The 18,643-nt window shown below is 44.9% G+C and overlaps 1 protein-coding gene across 12 annotated transcripts in view; it reads right to left on the reverse strand.

The window, feature by feature from the left end:
- Positions 1-18,643, reverse strand: part of LOC306931939 (receptor-type tyrosine-protein phosphatase S-like) — a 257,462-nt gene that overhangs the window by 54,746 nt on the left and 184,073 nt on the right. For 10 of the 12 annotated variants that reach the window (XM_079513626.1, XM_079513634.1, XM_079513633.1 and 7 more), the window contains 3 exons: positions 13,173-13,392; positions 11,340-11,476; positions 10,660-10,804 (listed from right to left, as the gene is read on the reverse strand). In XM_079513626.1, the coding sequence (XP_079369752.1) occupies positions 10,660-10,804; positions 11,340-11,476; positions 13,173-13,392 (502 nt within the window). The remainder of the gene's footprint in view (positions 1-10,659; positions 10,805-11,339; positions 11,477-13,172; positions 13,393-18,643) is intronic. The other 2 variants (XM_079513632.1, XM_079513631.1) reach the window with 1 other exon arrangement.

The raw sequence follows: 18,643 nt of genomic DNA on the forward strand, positions 1-18,643 counted from the left end.
AGCCTTTTTTATTTTTTTCTCCCCCCCCCCCACAAGATCAATGTCCGAGCGAGCGTGTTTGTTACTAGTGTCCAGCCAATGAAGTGTGGACTTGGCACACACAGCATTATGCCACTGGACGCTTCACAAACCTCTTGGCTCAAGACCTAAAAAGAGAAATTACACGTTTGCCCAAACGGGACCCAAATACAGTAGCAGTTCTACAAACTCACACAAGCCACGTTGTGCACGAGCTTCTAGATCTGCTTGTGATTTGTTTCACTACTTCTTAAACATATTTTGTTTCATTCATTTATTTATTTATTTTTATTTTTATTCATTAAACTTTTGAAAAATGTTATAATTGTTTTTAAATTGATGGAAAAGGTGTGATTTTTTCTCATTTAAACTATATTTAAATACTATATATTTTGAAATATAGGAAACAAAATAAAAAATAAAAATCATCGTGCATCATCATCATCATCATGCTCAGACACATAATGATGTAAATTCTCCATTCATTGTCCATTCATTGTCACCCACCCATGCCCAGTGTGGACCATGGTGTGTGTGCTCACCCACCCATGCCCAGTGTGTGCTCACCCACCCATGCCCAGTGTCTGCTCACCCACCCATGCCCAGTGTGCTCACCCACCCATGCCCAGTGTGGTCACCCACCCATGCCCAGTGTGGTCACCAGCCGGGCCTTGCTGTGCACGCCGTCCCCCTTGGTGCTGTAGGCTGCCACGGACACAGAGTACACTGTCTCTGCTCTCAGGCCTCCTACGATCATCTCCTGAAGACCAGAACAGATCAATTAGGGTGCAGCAGGGCCAGGCCTGAGGGACTTGGTTTTATTGACAGAACATGCATAATTATACAGTACAGTGCAGGAAATAATGTTCATTTTCTCATACGGATCAGAACACAATAACCGATCGAGAGATTATCTTCATTGTGGTCCCCTGTGGTCCCCTGAATAATGTGTGAGTAAATTGAGTGTGAATATCTGCTGATATTTGCATTCTATAGTCCAAATCAAGACATCAATGTCAGTTGCATATTATATTTAATTATTTGTAAATGAATACAAATTGTGGAAGTTCTGAAAAGGCGACTGTAGAGGCGGTGAAGACATTCTGAAGGACACTGCTAGTTCTACAATACAATACTTTATTGACTGTACTTGCTAAACTATTGACAATTTATATACATTGTAAATGTATAGCATTCCAAAGCAGCTCCGTCTGCCATGCTCTGAAAGCCTCGCTATTGTTAATGTGAAATTGAATGTATATTGATAATAATATAAGTGTCCTTGCATTTTGTTTCCATGGAGCTTGTCCTGAAATATTTACTTTGTTATTTTCTGAATGTTGAAGATGCGAAAGATTTAGCCGTTCAAACACTAGTTCCACAGTTCCACAGTTTTTTCCCCCACATTACTTGAATTTCCAATTAGAATTGAGAATGAAAATAGCACATTGGAAGCTATTTGAGCTATATTCATTCAGTTTTACCTTATAATGTTCACTCATTTTTGCCAAAATGTTAGCCTATCATGACGTGGGTAAACAGAGCTAGGGGTTTCTGCTATTTCCAGTGAAACAACGGATTGGTTTTACTGAATGTGTGTCTTTGTGTCTGAAGGTTTTGTTTTGTTGTGACACTGCAGTGTGTTGTAACATCGTGTGTTTTGTGTCATCTCCAGCAGAGTGTTGTGTTTTGCGTTGCGTTGCATACTCACATACTGAGTGGAGTCATCCTCCTCCATCTGAACCAATAGACCGGACACACCCCACCACGCGCGCGTGACAGAGAGAGAGAGAGAGAGAGAGAGATTTCTCAATGATATATATTTATTTTATGAATCATTCTTTTATTATAAACATTAAAAAAATCCCACATTAACTGTGCCAAGACCAGACTTGGGAATTGACCCAACAACTACATCGGGATTCGGGAGGAAAAAGGGGACAATGTGTGTGTGTTTGTGTGTGTGTGTGTGTGTGTGTGTGTGTGTGCGTGCCCCTGACTGCTCTAAATGTAATGAAATGAAATGAACGAACAAACAAACAAATACATAAATAAATAAATACTAACCTGGGCGTCGTCCAGGAGGAGGTCCTTGATGCGAGGCAGGCTCCCTGATTGGCCGGTCGGCTCCGCCAGGCCGAAGTGGACCTGGTAGCCGCGGATCTGGCCGTGCCGTGACCGCGGCGACACCGAGCGCCAGCTCACCCTGAGCGCCGACGAGTTGAGAGACCGCACGTCCACCTGGCGGGGGGCCGCGCCCGGGACTGACCCCACACACACACACACACACACACACACACACACACACACACACACACACACACACACACACACACACACACACACACACACACACACACACACACACACACACACACACACACACACACACACACACACACACACACACACACACACACACACACAATTAACTGAGTAATTGACCAGTGCAGTAAATGAGCAACTGGAGTGATCAATAATGAGCAGTAGTTGCCAGACACTCACTCACCGGTGTTGCCATGTCTGCTTTTTATAAGCTACTTTGGGCTTGTTTTGTCTGCAAAAGTTGCATTTAAGGGTTCTATTTGGGGGTGGGGGGGGGCTTGTTTCTAATTAAGGTGCAGAAGCATAGCGTCCATTAATTGTTTCTAAGGTGCAGAAGCATAGCGTCCATTAATTGGGGCGCTTGGGCACAGGTCCAGTCAATTGAGATCTTGCCCAGTGTAGCTTCTGCAAAGACGTGGGCGAAAAACAAAACAGAGCAACAATTGGCAGTCCCTCACACGTTAGCATGCAAATTTCTGTTGTAACGAACCACAGCAACAAGCCGCCTTTGTTTTCAAATACCCCCCCCGCGTTATGAAGTTGGCAAAACCGGTTTTGCCTATCAGCCGGTGTGAAACCAAATGTGTGTGAATTTTTCTACGCTCTCAAGATCGTTTGCCTGTTACCTCTCCTAATGGTACCAACATCAATACAGCATGGAAATGTGGACAGAATCTTAACCAACGATAACAAAATATTCTGTTTTGGTTCTGAGAGACTAAATGTCATCAAATGGTGGTCCGTACGTGGCTCAAATGCTGAATAAATAATTGTTCTTGATATAAAAATGGTTGAAAACCACTGTCACTGTCATGGTTGCTTGTCTGTCTCACTTGGTCACCCACACTCACCATCCTCAACTGTCCTGCAGACTGTGTCCTGCCTCCCGGAGACAGTGTCCTGGCTGGTGGGGACACCAGTGTCCTGGCTGGTGGGGACACCAGTGTCCTGGTCCTGGCTGGTGGGGACACCAGTGTCCTGGTCCCCGGGGACACGAGTGTCCTGGCTGGTGGAAGAGGGCACCGCCAGCGTCCCGTTGGAGGCCAGCGCCAGCGTCACTCTGTACCAGCTCCACTTGTCCAGTCCGTCCAGCACAGAGTGACCACGCCAGGGAGCGACCAGCATGGACGCTGCTCTCATCTTAGCGCTGTGTCACAAGTCATACCATTTTTGTTTTAGGTGATGATTTAGTGTCAAAACAACAACTGAATTGCAATTAATTATTTCATTGTGTTTTTGGTATTGAACAGTAACACGATACTGTAAATCAAAAATGACATTTATGTTTGCCGTTTAGGCTTTGTGAAGAAACGTAGCACAGGACAGATATGACAAATAACTGGAATTTACAATAAAACAAAACGATACAAATCTGTACCAATAATCAAAATACATAATGTACAATGACCTATAGTCCTATAACAATTGTATACTTCAAACAAATACTTAGCTTGTAGATATTATTTCTGATAAAAAATAATAATAATCTGATTGTTTGAGATAATCGCGATTATGTCTAACAATTGCGACAGGGCCTACTGTACCTCGTCTCTCGACCGTGACCTTCGGCCCCTGACCTCGGGGTCACTCTCTGGTAGGTCAGCTCATAGTCGGCCATGACGCCGCCTTCCGGCGCAGGGGGCGGTGTCTTCCACCACACTCTCAGCGAGGTGGAGCTGGCGCTCTCACAGGACACGCCCTCGGGAGCGGCCCAGACCACTGATTGGACAAGGGCCAATAAGGAAAGTTCTTTCCACCAAAATAACTTTTGGTTCTAGAACTGGTTCCGTTCTAGATTCCTTGGGATTCACGGAACCGGCGGCCATGTTTTTGGCTCCATGTTCCGAACCAACTTTGAGCTGGTTCAACGTTAGGCGGGAAAAAAAGAACTGAACTGGTTCACCCGCAGTGGAAATGGGGCCTATAAGAGCAGTGTTGATTTTGACAGCAAATGTTTTATTTTAGTTTTAGCCATAGTCTCTTGAATAGTTTTCATTTAGTTTTAGTCACATTTTAGCCACCTGGAATGTTTTAGTGTGTTTTAGTCGACTAAATATGATACGATTTTTTCGGCTAAAATATATTTTGGCGGGCCATGATACCGTCATAATAGCTGATTTTACACTTGCTGGAAATAGCCGATCTACAAGCTCACAACGCGGCGCGTTGTGAGCTTGTAGCTCTGCTATGCAACCAAGTGTAACATGACATACTGGATCTCTTGTCCACTAGTAGTCTCTTATTCCTACCATTTTAGTCTAGTTTTTATTTGTTGACGAAATTGACAATATATTTAGTCATAGTTTTAGTCATCATAGATTAGTTTTCATTTAGTTTCCATTTAGTGAGAAAAAATCACACCCGTGTGAACTGAGTGGTGCAAGGTCTTATATAGCCTGATCAGCTGTGGTCTGACGTAATGTCAGTGACCATAGTAACCATGCTCATTCTTTTGAGGGACAGTTACACAAACACACACACACAGGTACTAACAAAGCCAGTTGTTGGAGTGGTTTGCACAAAAGGTAGTCAACGAACTACATAGTATGTCATAGTATTAGTCGAGGAAATCAACACTGGCTACGAGAGGCAACAGAAGCCAAAAGAGTGATGCGTGTCCCGCTAGCGGATTTACACATTCATCTTTATTTCTCAGTCTCTTTAGCAGATGGGTTAGGGTTATATATATATATATATATATATATAATATATATATAATATATATATATATATATATATATATATATTCATCCCCTAACATTAGAAAAAAATAATAACCAAAGGAAATAAAAACAAGTCAATATAAGTCCTGTTAATGTCTGTCTTTCATTTTTGGATTGATTTTGTATGTTTAGGGCCTCAGGGCGAATCAAAGTAATTTCCACTGGTAAACACAAAAAGTCCCAAGCTCCAAATGGTTATTTATGTCGTGTTTCCTCCCTGCTACAGAGAACGAGAAATATTTGGGTTTTGGGTGAACGTCGGCAATCCTGTCAAGTTGTTCAGACAACCGTAACCTACAAAGGATTTACAAGGCGCTTTTGGAAAGCGGCCTCTCGGGTCTATAAGTGGAATAAATCAGAGCGAAAAGAAACGCACGGGAGATAAGAGACACTAGACGGATCCAATAAGCAGCCGAGTCGAGATGGAACTGAAAAATAAATGGTGTCGGGTGGAAACCTCGTAATATGTCTGAAACGGTTACTTGTCAGGATTCAAATCCAAAAACAGCAAATGAGGCAGATTGCGTTTCCAGCTTGTAGATCTGTTACTTATACTGGATTTTGATGCTTTTGTGCATTCATACAAATAAAAAGAAATCACACCCGTGTGAAGTTAGGGGCATTCTTATCATTGGACGTACATCATCATGGCGTAAAATAGACACTATGCCTATATTTGCTCAGACACTATGATGTCAAATTCACCATTCATTGTCAATGGGAGTTTAATGTTTGTGCAAGACAAAAATAAGCCGATTTGCTCAGACTGACAGACACATATGACGCATCAATTCTCCATTCATTGTCAATGGGTATTTAATGTTTGTGTAAATAAGACGAAAATCTACACTAATAGCTGAGTATAGGAGGGGCTAGCACCCCTGAAGAAAAAGAAGAAAAACAAAGGCTCAAATATGGAGATAGGAGGTTCTTCCCGGACGGAAGGAGATAAGTCCAGGACGAAGGGCAGAAAAACACGACCACATAACAGGCAGACATAATGTTAGGCACAGGACCTAATGAAATAAGGCAGAGAGCAGGCGTATCGACCCTAAGTGGACAACTTCATTACAGCAGGGGCGAATGTGTAACTGATACACTGTTGATTGTATTTTATCCTTTCTGCTACGGGTATAGCCGTCAGCAGGCGGGCACGGTTTAGAAAAACAGGCCCCGCTAGATTTATGAATGAGAAACAGATAAAAGACTTTTGTGTTTGACGGGAGCCGGGGAGATGAGATGAAGGGCCGGGCTGCGCGGCGACACAGATAAAGATGTACAGTAAATCGGGCGGGGCTCTGGGGACCCGTGGAGGCATAAACCTTGACTCTCTCTACTGTATTATAGAGAGCTGGAAGGACTCTCACTGCAGGCTGGAGGCCAGCAACTGGATTTATTTGAACTTCACGAGACATTAAGTGAAAGTAGACATACTCCAATGTAGAAAAAACCCTGTTTAAAGTAGTTTTTTTAAAGGTCTGGATTCAAAATGTGACTCAAGTCATTGTTTTTTTTCTCCTTTCGACTGTGGTCCCTTCTGGGGTCGCCACAGCGGATCAGCTGCCTCCATCTCGCCCTGTCCTCTGCCTCCTCTTCTCTCACACCAACTAACTTCATGTCCTCTTTCACTACGTCCATAAATCTCCTCTTGGGTCTTCCTCTATAAGGCCTCCTGCCTGGCAGTTCCAACCTCAGGATACTTCTATACCGATATACTCACTATCCTGCTCTGGGGATTTGTCTACAAAACACCTAACGTGCGCTGTCCCTCTGAGTAAGTATTGGCATCAATATATACTTAAAGTATACAAATGTAAACGTTGCTCATAGATTTGCTTAAATGCCATTAACAATAAAGATAATTTAATGTTTGTTTTGTCACCGTTGGTCCGTTTGTTTTACATATTGTTTTGTTATATATTAGCGCCCCCCACTTCACACAGGTGTGATTTTTTTTTAAATAGATGCACTATGAATTAGGGCTTAATAAGTTAATGCATGTTTTGAATCTAAATCCACACAAAGTAACTTGAAAGTCATAAAATGAGTGGAGTAAAAAAATACATTTGACCAGTCTGAAGCGAGTGGTGCAACAGCACCCCCTATTTGTACTCTAAACATCGGGACATAGGGACATAGTCACATAGGTTAGGACATAGGGACATTGCTGTTCCTTGGAGTGGTTGCACCACTCAAAAAGTATTGAAAATGTACGGACATACTCGTGTAAAAAAAAAAAAAACGAAATTGTACTTAGGTACAATTGTTGAGTAAAAGCACTTATTTCCGGCCCCCCACTGCCTGCAGGGTAGAGTTTCAGGCTACAGGCAGAACAGGGAAATGGAAGGTGATCCTGTGCAGTCTCTAAATCACAGTTCAACAAAAAGGCAGCAATCAGGACGTCAGGATAGGATGACATCGCTCTAGAACGTATAGATTTATAATGAAAAGTGCTCCAGCTTAGAGGCACCATTCAACAATGTGGACGTACGCACTCGCACAATATTTATATACTGTACAGGAAGGAAGGTCAGGTTAAAGACGGGGTGAAATGGTTAATTTGGGCATTTTATTTTGAAGTTTCAGCTTGAAACGCTGTCTCTGAACCAATCAGAGCGTTGCATCCCTTCAGGCGATGGGACGGTAGCTATGCTACACGCAGGACGCATGGAGTGTGTTTGTCAGATAGTCGGCCAGCTGTACCAGTTTACTGCTATGTGGCTTATTTCTACCCTATAATGTTTTCAGATACATCTTTTAGCGTGATGATTAAGTTTAAACCGAGTAATACACTGTCTGGATGTCATCTTGAATGAGATTAAAAACGGAGTAGTTTGGAGGACGATGCAGCAATGGGAATCAAACGGGTGAGCTTCATTTTCATTGGCTTTTATTGATGTGGGCCTCGACAAGTCATCACGCAGTTTTCGTTTTCAGGAAGTAATTAAAATTAGATTTAGGTATGCCCATATGATGACCACGGCTGTGGTCTAAAAAAAATATTATTCTCCCACTCATGGTTTCACACGCCCCCACAGACAGTAGCACTGCAGGGCTTATAAATCATCTCAGTTTTTTCTCAGTTTCACAGTTCTCTCCAGCTCACCACACACACACAGTACGGTACGGTAGGTACTAGGTATGGTACCGCCCACGTCTCTCTCTCTCTCTCTCTCTCCGTCTCACTGGAGGCAAGAGAAAGGGCCAGGTGAGGCCAACACGCCAACACAGGCTCCCTAAATGTTAGGGATGGACTAATGGAGAAGAGATCCAGTAGAACTAAAACACAAGTGATTTTGGTGTGGCTTTTTCGATTGGTTGTGCTTGGGTTCTCACGCTCTGAAAACAGCAGATCTACAACGCGTCGCTCTGCGACACATTGTGAGCTTGTAGATCTGTAATTTTCCACATGCAAAGAAGCGTAAATCCGTGATACCACGCCATCAAGGCACCGCCAAAATACATTTTTGTCGATGAAATCTACGATCGAAAATCTCATAATATGTAGGCCTAGTAGACTACAACTAGATTAAAGCTGAAACCTTTCAGATGACTAAAATATGGATAAAACTAAATCAAATTGTATTCAAAAGACCACAACTAAACCAAAATCAAAATTTGCTCTCAAAATCAACTCTCTAGCTCGCTATGAGAGAAAGGCGAGGCAGGCAAGACCAACCGGCAGCAGCCGATCGTCCAATAAATCCCGGCGTGTTTATAGCGTGCGAATGCACAGAATGCAGCCATTTGTCTCAGAGCGGAGGGAGGGAGGGAGGGAGGAGGGAGGGAGGGAGCGTGGGTGAGCGCTCACAGGAGAAGAACAACACAAAGACTTACCTTCGGCGGTACTCTCTGCACCGCAGGTTGCACGCACGCACGCACGGACGCACGCGCGAGCGCACGCACGGACGGAGCTCCCGAGAGTTGAGACTGTGACTGGTGCTTGTTTTGATTGATTCTCTCCCTTTTCTACCATGCTGTTATCGCAGTATAACTCCCCCCCCCCCACCCCCCCCCCCCCCCCCACCACCACACACACACACACACACCCTTCCATGGGAGACATGGACTGACTTGATGTGTCAGGGTACAAAATGCTGCAGCTTGCTACTGTATGAATGTGTGCCTGCCTGTGCGGATATAGCCGATTCCACAAGCTTACGAGTCACGACACATATCAGATTCAGGACTGATGTCAAAACATTTGAGTAGATTGTTTTTTATAATTGACTAAAGCAATTATTCTGATTGATCAGTGTGTTATGTAGACACTATAGCATTGTATGTAGTCATAGCACGTTATAGTATATATGTATATATTATATAGTATAGTATAGTATAGTATAGTATAGTATAGTATAGTATAGTATAGTATAGTATAGTATAGTATAGTATAGTATAGTATAGTATAGTTTCATTATATAGATATTCCACTGTTACGTTCTTAGCTTAGTTTCATGATAACTATGTATGTATGTATTTTATGTATGTGACGTATTGCCATGCTTTTGTTCTTGCTTAATGTAAATCGTTCTGGATTAAGAGCGTCTGCTAAATGCCTAAATTGTTTTACACGTAAGAAATTGTTAAAATGGGCGAAGTACAACGTTTGTAGATCTGCTATTGTGTGTGTGTGTGTGTGTGTGTGTGTGTGTGCGTGCGGTGAAAAACCCATAACGAGCAGAGCGGTGAGACAAGGGAGAGAATGGCGGTTCTAAGACCAGGGACAAGAGAGTCCCTCCCAGGGAGAGACAAGGGAGAGAGAGCATGATCGCAGGACCTACCTGTGGCAGAGTGGTCTGTGCGGCCAACACGCGTGCGCACACGCACACACACACACACACACACACACACACACACACACACACACACACACACACACACACACACACACACACACACACACACACACACACACACACACACACAGGTTTTGGGGGCCTTTGAAAGGGGGCCGACGGTGACAGAGCGTTAAGGAGAAGTGAAAGCAGGTTGGAAAGCACAAAGAGAAGGTGAAACATTAAAAACAACGCCCGGGGCACTCCGTCTCCATCTGTCACCCTGTGCTGGCTCGCCCCGGAGAGAGAGAGAGAGAGAGAGAGAGAGAGAGAGAGAGAGAGAGAGAGAGAGAGAGGACAGAGATGGATGGAGGGATGAGGGCGATGGACAGAACAGAAGGATTGATAAACGAGAGATATGTGGATCACTGGATGCAGGACACTGGCTCCCAGCTGCTGGGTCCTTCTTTAAGAAGAACGTGGGGGGTGTGTGTGTGTGTGTGTGTGTGTGTGTGTGTGTGTGTGTGTGTGTGTGTGTGTACGTGCATGTCTAGGAAGAACGTGGGGTGTGTGTGTGTGTGTGTGTTGCGTGCGTGCGTGCGTGTGCGTGCGCCTGTCTAGGCTGTTATCCTACTATCTGTATGTTTATGTCCTTTGTACAAGGTATTCTTCTTGTACTTCTGTTTATTTGGACATGAAGACAAATGTCAAATTCCTGACATAGGCCACTTAAGACACCAAAACCTGAGTGTGTGTGTGTGTGTGTGTGTGTGTGTGTGTGTGTGTGTGTGTGTGTGTGTGTGTGTGTGACATACTGGCTTGTGAGGTCCTCTGCACCAGCTCGTTGGTGAAGGCTCCGACGCCCTTGTTGGAGATGGCTGCCAGGGTGAAGGAGTAGTCTGTGTTGGCCTTCAGACCCTCCAACGTGTACGAGTTCCTGGGGCCAAAGGTCAGCTTCTCCTGAGAGGAGGGGTGTGAGAGATTGTTTGATTGAATACTTCATTAGTCAGAAAACCGTGGCGTTCCCAGTTCGATCCCGGGCTCCCCCATGCAGTTAGTGTCGAAGTGTCCTTGAGCAATACTCTGAACCGCTATATATACTCCCGATGTGCAGGTTGGTGCCTTGCATGGACCATGGTTTCCTCTGCCATAGGTGTATGAATGTGTGTGTGAATGTGTGTGTGAATGTGTGTGAGACTGTGTGTGTGTATGTGTGTGTGTGTGTGTGTGTGTGTGTGCGTGCGTGTGCGTGTGTGTGCATGTGCGTGCGCATGTGCGTGCGCGCAAATGGGTGAATGTAATGCACAGTCTATGTAAAGCACCTTGAATAAAGGCGCTATATAAATGCACCATTTGCCTTTTTACCATTTTTAGAGAGACTAATGGACGTGTGACGGTGCATGTGCTGCGATGTGATCATGTGAGTGTGTGTGCGTGTGCATAAGCAAGGTGCTACTTATGCTAACATTATTGTATGTTACAGAGGAGGTCTCACCAGACTGCCAAACTTGACGGGCCTGTAGAGCAGTTCGTAGTTCACGATGCCCTCCTTGGTGTAGGCGGGCTCCCAGGTCAGCTCGATGCTGCTGTCTGTCACCTTGCCCACTTTAAACTTCCCCGGCTGGCCTGGCACTGCATGGAGGACCAAACACACAGCGTGAGAGAAAGAAAAAAAAAAAAAAAAAAAAGTTATTAGAATATACAACGTATAACTCCGCAGCCAGAGTTGTGCAGATGCCTGGGCGAAAAGCAGAATTAACCCATTCTGGACGAGAACCCCTTTTGGTGTTTTAACTAAGCATTATGTTATACTTTAGCTATTGAAAAATAGCAGATCTACAAGCTCATAGTGCGCCACCGAGTGGCGCGCTAAGAGCTTGTAGGTCTGCTATTTTTGAAAAATCGTAAAAATGCGGGCTGCGGCACAAATCTTTGAATAGGTATATATTCTTACAGAGCCAACGTTTTTTTATATTTCGACGTCAGGCCTAAATGGGTTAAAGGAAATACTAAATAAACTCATTCATTCATCCATTCATCCATTCATTCATTCATTCATCCATTCATTCATCCATTCATTCATGCATTCATTCATTCATGCATTCATTCATTCAAACCTTTATTTATTCCCGAAAAAACATTGAGGTCACCCTCATTTGCAGTGTCGCCGAGATACACATAATACAATATTTCAAAGCAATAGCCCAAAACAGAACAGAACAGCACCATTTCCTCATCGCGTGATGTAGCACGCGTGTTTAAAAAACAGTTGCAGACACTTGGGGGTAAGTCTGCAATCAAAGATTTAAATTGACCGTATGTTATTATGGGAGAACAGATCTTTAATTGAAGCTGTAGCTCATTCCACGCTCGCCCACTGAAAGGCTCCAATGTAGAGAGGTTTTTATTGCACCCACTTGATGTGGGTAACTTATTTTCTTTATGTGAAACGACTTTAGGAACTTAGAAAAGCTCAGACAATGAATGAGACAGGGCATCGATTTATGCAAAAACAGAAATATAGAGGAACATTCTGTCTCACTGTGGTGGAGGATGAAGTGTTTAGAATGTTGAGGTTGAATGAATGCAGACGCAATGCTTTTTATTCCTGACACTGATGATATTCAGGGACACACTAATGGTTTTGTTATACACCATAAAAAAGTGTCACACACACACACACACACACACACACACACACACACACACACACACACACACACACACACACACACACACACACACACACACACACACACACACACACACACACACACACACACACACACACACACACACACACACACACACACACACACACACACACACACACACACACACACACACACACACACGACCCGCTTTCCGCTACCTACACCACAAAGGCTATTGCATTCACAAGACCTGTTTTCACCCGACAATAGGCTAACTGGGCCGGCCGAGAAAAATAGCCACTCTACAAGCTCACAACATGTTGCTTTGTGAACTTGTAGATTGGCTATTTTCACTATTTTATTATTTAAAAAAAGCAAAGAAAATCATTCAAATGGATTATTGATTTTTTTATTTTGTTTTATAATCCATTAAATTGATGGACCACAATGGAAACAAGCTTCGGCTTGCCAACGTGAACTATACACAACAGTGTATAGTTCACGTTGACATTTTCAAAATTGATGACACTATTGTAATGAAGTATTCTATCTATCTAGATTAGTTGATTAGTAGATTAACCACAACTAACCAAAAGATTTATACAAATCCACTTTTCATTGCTTTCTGGTGGCTTGTAGATCTGCTATTTTTCAATAGCTAAAGTTTAACATACTTCGCCACCGCCACTGACCTCCGGGCATGACCTTGACGTGCACGGGGTCCGAAAAGGGTCCGTCGCCCACCGAGGTGAAGGCCAGCACCTGCACCGTGTAGGTCTCCGAGGGCACCAGGTTCTGGACGGTGGTGATCACACTGTCCTGAACGTTATGGATCTGCCACTCGTTGATGGGCCGAGACGGGTCCATGGTGTAGTACACCCTGTAGCCCTTCACCTGGGGGGGAAGGGGGGGGGGAAGAGAGAGAGAGAGAGAGAGAGAGGTGGAACCACAGACACTTTAGGAGGTGTAGTGCAGTTCATAAAATGTGACCAAATGCCATTGGATTTTTTTTTTTGAATTTTCGTTTTTTCATGTCATATGAAAGCAGGCGGGAATCATAGCTTCAAATTGACATATTGGTTGTTCAGTTTGACCCACCAGTTTTAGAGATATGGCTTATAGAGTAATGGTTCCACCTCTCTCTCTCTCTGGATTACCCCTGATAACACAGCTACCCCCGTCGCCCTCTCTGTTTCACACAAATTCACACACACCCCTCGCTCAACAGGTAGGGGGGGTGGTACAGGGATACTCATGTCCCCGAAATGGAATTTCCGTGTCTTAAATCTCTCTCACCTTTCTCTCACCACATGTGAATTTCATGCTATCTCAATATCACAACCAGTCCCCCTCACCCTCATTGTGCTCTATCGCCCCCCAGGAACCCTTGGGAACTTCCTGGAAGAACTAGACTCTCTGATCAGCTCGTTTCCGGAGGATGGCACCCCCCTGATTCTACTGGGTGACTTTAACCTACCTACGGCAGAGAAGTATCTTCCCGTTACGTCCCTCCTATCCTCGTTTGACCTCTCCCTTTCTCCCTCCCCTCCCACTCACAAGGCTGGTAATGTTTTGGACCTCGTGTTCTGCAGAGCCTGCTCCCCCTCCACACTCTCTGTCACTCCCTTAATTAGGTCTGACCACCACTTCATAACCTTCTCCCTCTCTCTCTCTACTCTCCCACCTAAACCTACTCACCCTCCGACCGTCACCACCCGACGCAATCTCAAGTCCCTAAACCCCTCCTCCCTCTCATCCTCTATTCTCTCCTCTCTACCCTCCCTAGAGTCCTTCCTCTCTCTCTCACCCGACCCCGCAACCACATCCTTCCTCTCCTCTATCTCATCTGCATTTGACCAACACTGCCCTCTCTCGACCAGGCCAGCTCGCTCATCCCCACCGGCCCCCTGGTTATCTGAAACCCTCAGATCTGAACGAACACCTCTCAGGGCAGCTGAAAGGAAGTGGCACAAGACAAAGCTACCAGATGATCTCTCCCACTTTCATTCACTCCTCTCTGCCTTCTCCCTCTCACTAACCACCGCTAAAACCTCCTTCTACCACACCAAAATCCAATCCTGCACTTCTAACCCAAGGAAACTCTTCTCCACTTTCTCCTCCCTCCTTAAACCCCCTCCCCCCACTCAACCCTCATCCCTCACCGCGGAGGCCTTTGCCAACTACTTCGAAAAGAAGGTTGATGATATCAGTAGCTCCTTTACCCCCCTCCCCCATAAAGAAGCACTCAACTCAACCAATGCTAACCATAACATACCATGCATGTCCTCCTTCTCTCCTCTATCCCCAGATGAGGTCCTGAAACTAGTCACATCCACTAGACCTACCACCTGTCCTCTCGACCCCGCCCCGTCTCCAATCTTCCAGACCATCGCACCTGACTTGCTCCCCTTCATCACTTCCATTATCAACACCTCAGTAACCTCAGGCTGCGTCCCATCTGCCTTCAAGTCAGCCAGGGTATCACCACTCCTCAAAAAACCAACTCTTGACCCCTCAGATGTCAAGAACTACAGACCGGTATCACTCCTTTCCTTTCTTTCCAAAACCCTTGAACGTGTTGTCTCTAACCAGCTTTCTCTCCATCTCTCAGAGAACAACCTGCTGGATCCCAACCAGTCAGGATTCAAGAAGGCACACTCCACGGAAACTGCACTCCTCGCAGTCACAGAAGCACTACATGCTGCCCAGGCTGCTTCCCACTCTGCAGTCCTGATTCTCCTAGACCTATCGGCGGCATTTGACACAGTGAACCACCAGCTGCTCCTAGGCACCCTAGCTGATCTAGGCATAGGCGGGACGGCGCTGAAGTGGTTCTCCTCCTACCTCTCTGACCGGACTTACCAGGTTTCTTGGAAAGGTTTGCTATCACCCCCCCGCACCCTCCAAACTGGGGTCCCACAGGGATCTGTACTTGGTCCCCTCCTCTTCTCACTGTACACTAAATCCCTTGGCACCATCATCTCTGCTCACAATATATCCTATCACTGCTATGCCGATGACACACAACTGTTTCTATCCTTCCCCCCCTCTGCCACCCAGGTAGAAGAGCGCATCACTGCATGCCTGGCTGACATCTCACAGTGGATGTCTTCCAACCACCTCAAGCTGAACCCAGACAAGACTGAGCTTCTGTTCTTCCCAGCTAAGTCCTGCCCTATGCGGGAGCTAACTATCTCCGTAGACAACGCCCTGGTAAAGTCTGTCCCGACAGCCAGGAACCTTGGTGTTGTCCTGGACAGTCAGCTCTCGTTCAAAACACACATCACAGCTGTCACTAGATCCTGTAGGTTTACACTCTACAACATACGACGAATTAGACCGTTCCTCACCCAGGAGTCAGCCCAGCTCCTAATCCAGACAACAGTCTTGTCAAAACTTGACTATTGCAACTCCCTCCTTACTGGCCTACCGGCATGTGCACTTAAGCCCCTCCAACTGATCCAAAATGCCGCAGCACGCTTGGTCTTCAACCAGCCAAAATTCTCACACGTCTCCCCCCTTCTCCGCTCGCTCCATTGGCTCCCGGTCGCTGCCCGCACAGAATACAAAACTCTGATGCTGGCATTCAAAGCAACCAAAGGCATGGCCCCCCCATATCTCACAAGTATGATCGTACCCTACAAACCCTCCCGCTCACTCAGATCAGCCAACGCAGGGAAGCTGGAGGTACCTTCACTAAAAACGCCGGGACAACGCTCCACACGTCCCAAACTCTTCTCCCTTCTGGCTCCAAAACTATGGAATGCACTTCCCATTGCAGTCAGAACTGCAGCCTCACTCCCAATCTTCCGCCGTAGTCTGAAAACCCACCTCTTCAGACTCCACCATGGCCCGTAGCACTTGCCCTAGCCTAGCCCCTTAGATAGCACATTATGTAGACTTAGATAGTATTTTAAACAGACTTATAGCTTGTTATGTAGACAGCTCTAGAATTGCACTTTATGTAGTCATAGCACTTTATAGTACACATGTATAATATATTATATAGTATAGTATGTATAGTTTACATAGATACTCCACTGTTACGTTCTTAGTTTACGCATGATTCATGATAACTACTTTTTATACATGTGATGTATGCCATGCTTTTTGTTTTTGCTTAATGTAAGTCGCTCTGGATTAAGAGCGTCTGCTAAATGCCTAAATTGTAAATTGTAAATTGTAATGTCTTGCAGAAAACAGCGAGTTGAGAAAACAGGCTTGAAAGGTTTACTTCTGTGGACTCTAAACATTATTTCAGGCCTAAATGGGTTAGAATCCTGAAAAGTAACGGTTTTGGACACATGAGGTCCCCCAACCTGAAACAAATTTGTGCAAAATTCAAGTTTTTTTGAAAAACTTGTCCAAACCACCAGTGGACTGAGTGCTGGACAGTGACTGTGCAGTAAGGTAATACTGCTGCTGCTCTGTAAGGCCAGCTAATCCATAATATCTTTGTCCAACACCACAGCGCACGCAAGAGAGAGAGGTTGTTTTTTTTTAACCACAGATGTCAATAAATCCATGAATATATCTGAGATATAATCTCTTTTACTTATTTTTGTACCCCAGACGGTCTCATGGATTCTTTTTATTTTTCCCGCGGGTTCATTTTGGGCAGTGATGGAATGGAAGTACGCACGTTTTTCAATACTTAAAGTAGTAAAAATATCGATAGATATACCCGATTCTAGAAATACCGCATTGTCCCGAATATAAGACGACTTTGATTATAAGACGACCCCCATTTTTCAAGACTCATTTGTGGAAAAAGAACATTGAATGTCAAATAGTCTAGTCCCCGATTATAATACGACCCTGCTTTTTAGGATATTTCCATTGGAAAAGTCTAATATTCAGGCCAATAGGGGTAGTCTTTGACAAGTACAAATTCGGTATAAAAAATGTACTTGAGTAAAAAAGTATAGAGCACCGAAGTCTGACGTCTGAGGGCGCAAATCCACGGGTTCATGTACTTTTTATTTGCATTGTAATCCCCATATGGACTTCGGCGCTCTATTGGCAAAAATTATGCATCATTATGCAGAAGGTGCAATTTCAGGTTTCATTTAAAGTTTTAGGCGCCTGCTGGTATATGAACAGGTTTACTGCCACCTGCTGGACGCAAAGCCAACCTCAGACTGCTGGGGCGATTTAGAGGGTGCACACCTTAGAGTATATATGAATAGAGACGGCACCCGGATGAAACCCTGAGGCGAAATGGACATAGTGGCCTAATTTGATATTGCAGCGTGGGCCAAAACACATGAACGCGCTGGTCCGTTGACTATCATTGTGCACGTTCACGATGACACGTGAACGCTGAATGCCTGCAATGATAGTCAGCGGCAGCGCGTTCATGTGTTTGGGCCCAATCCATCCCAGAATGCACTCTGTTCCTACCCAGAATGCACAGTGAAATCGCCTCATGCGCTTTTGAGCAACTTAATGCAAGTGGATGGGAGGAGAACTCGGGTGCCGTCTCTATTCATATATACTTGTGCACACACAGCACAGAACGGATGTTGTGGGCGTCCATCTTTATGCTAATAAATAGCGTCAATGCTAGCGAGCTAAAATGAAGCCATCCTTGCTCTAGAAAGCGCCAATGTTTCCATCTAAACCACCGGATAATCAGCAAAGACCTCCGAACATCGCACATTTTATCCAAACCATGGAGAGCTCCGTAGATTAGGAGTTATTCAGCGTTTAGTCAGCCTGTATAATGGGATGCGGACGGGACCGCTGTTGCGCAACCCGGTCTAGGTTCTCTAAAGAAGGAAAGGCAGAGCCAAAATAATAATGAAAAAATAGGGTAGGGTTTGATAGCGATAATAAAGCTCATCTGACGGATCAATCCGCCAGGAGCGGAAGGTAATTACATTCCTTATGGCGGAGCGTTCCGCCAATAGCAGTAAGTCTGTTAAAAGACCTTTGAAAATAGCAGATCTACAAGATCCGTTACACCATGCCATACGGGCCAGGGGTGTGTTTTTCTTCTTCTTCTTTTGGAGTAGAGGCCATTGTGATATTGTAAAAGGTGAATCCGTCTTATCTGTGCGTGCGCGCGTGCGCGCGTGCGCGCCGCGCCGCGGTGACTTTGACCCCGCCATATGCTCAGGACTCAAAAGGCTGACATGACCTT

This window comes from Electrona antarctica (assembly GCF_951216825.1).
Source record: "Electrona antarctica genome assembly, chromosome: 1".
Lineage (NCBI taxonomy): Eukaryota > Metazoa > Chordata > Actinopteri > Myctophiformes > Myctophidae > Electrona > Electrona antarctica.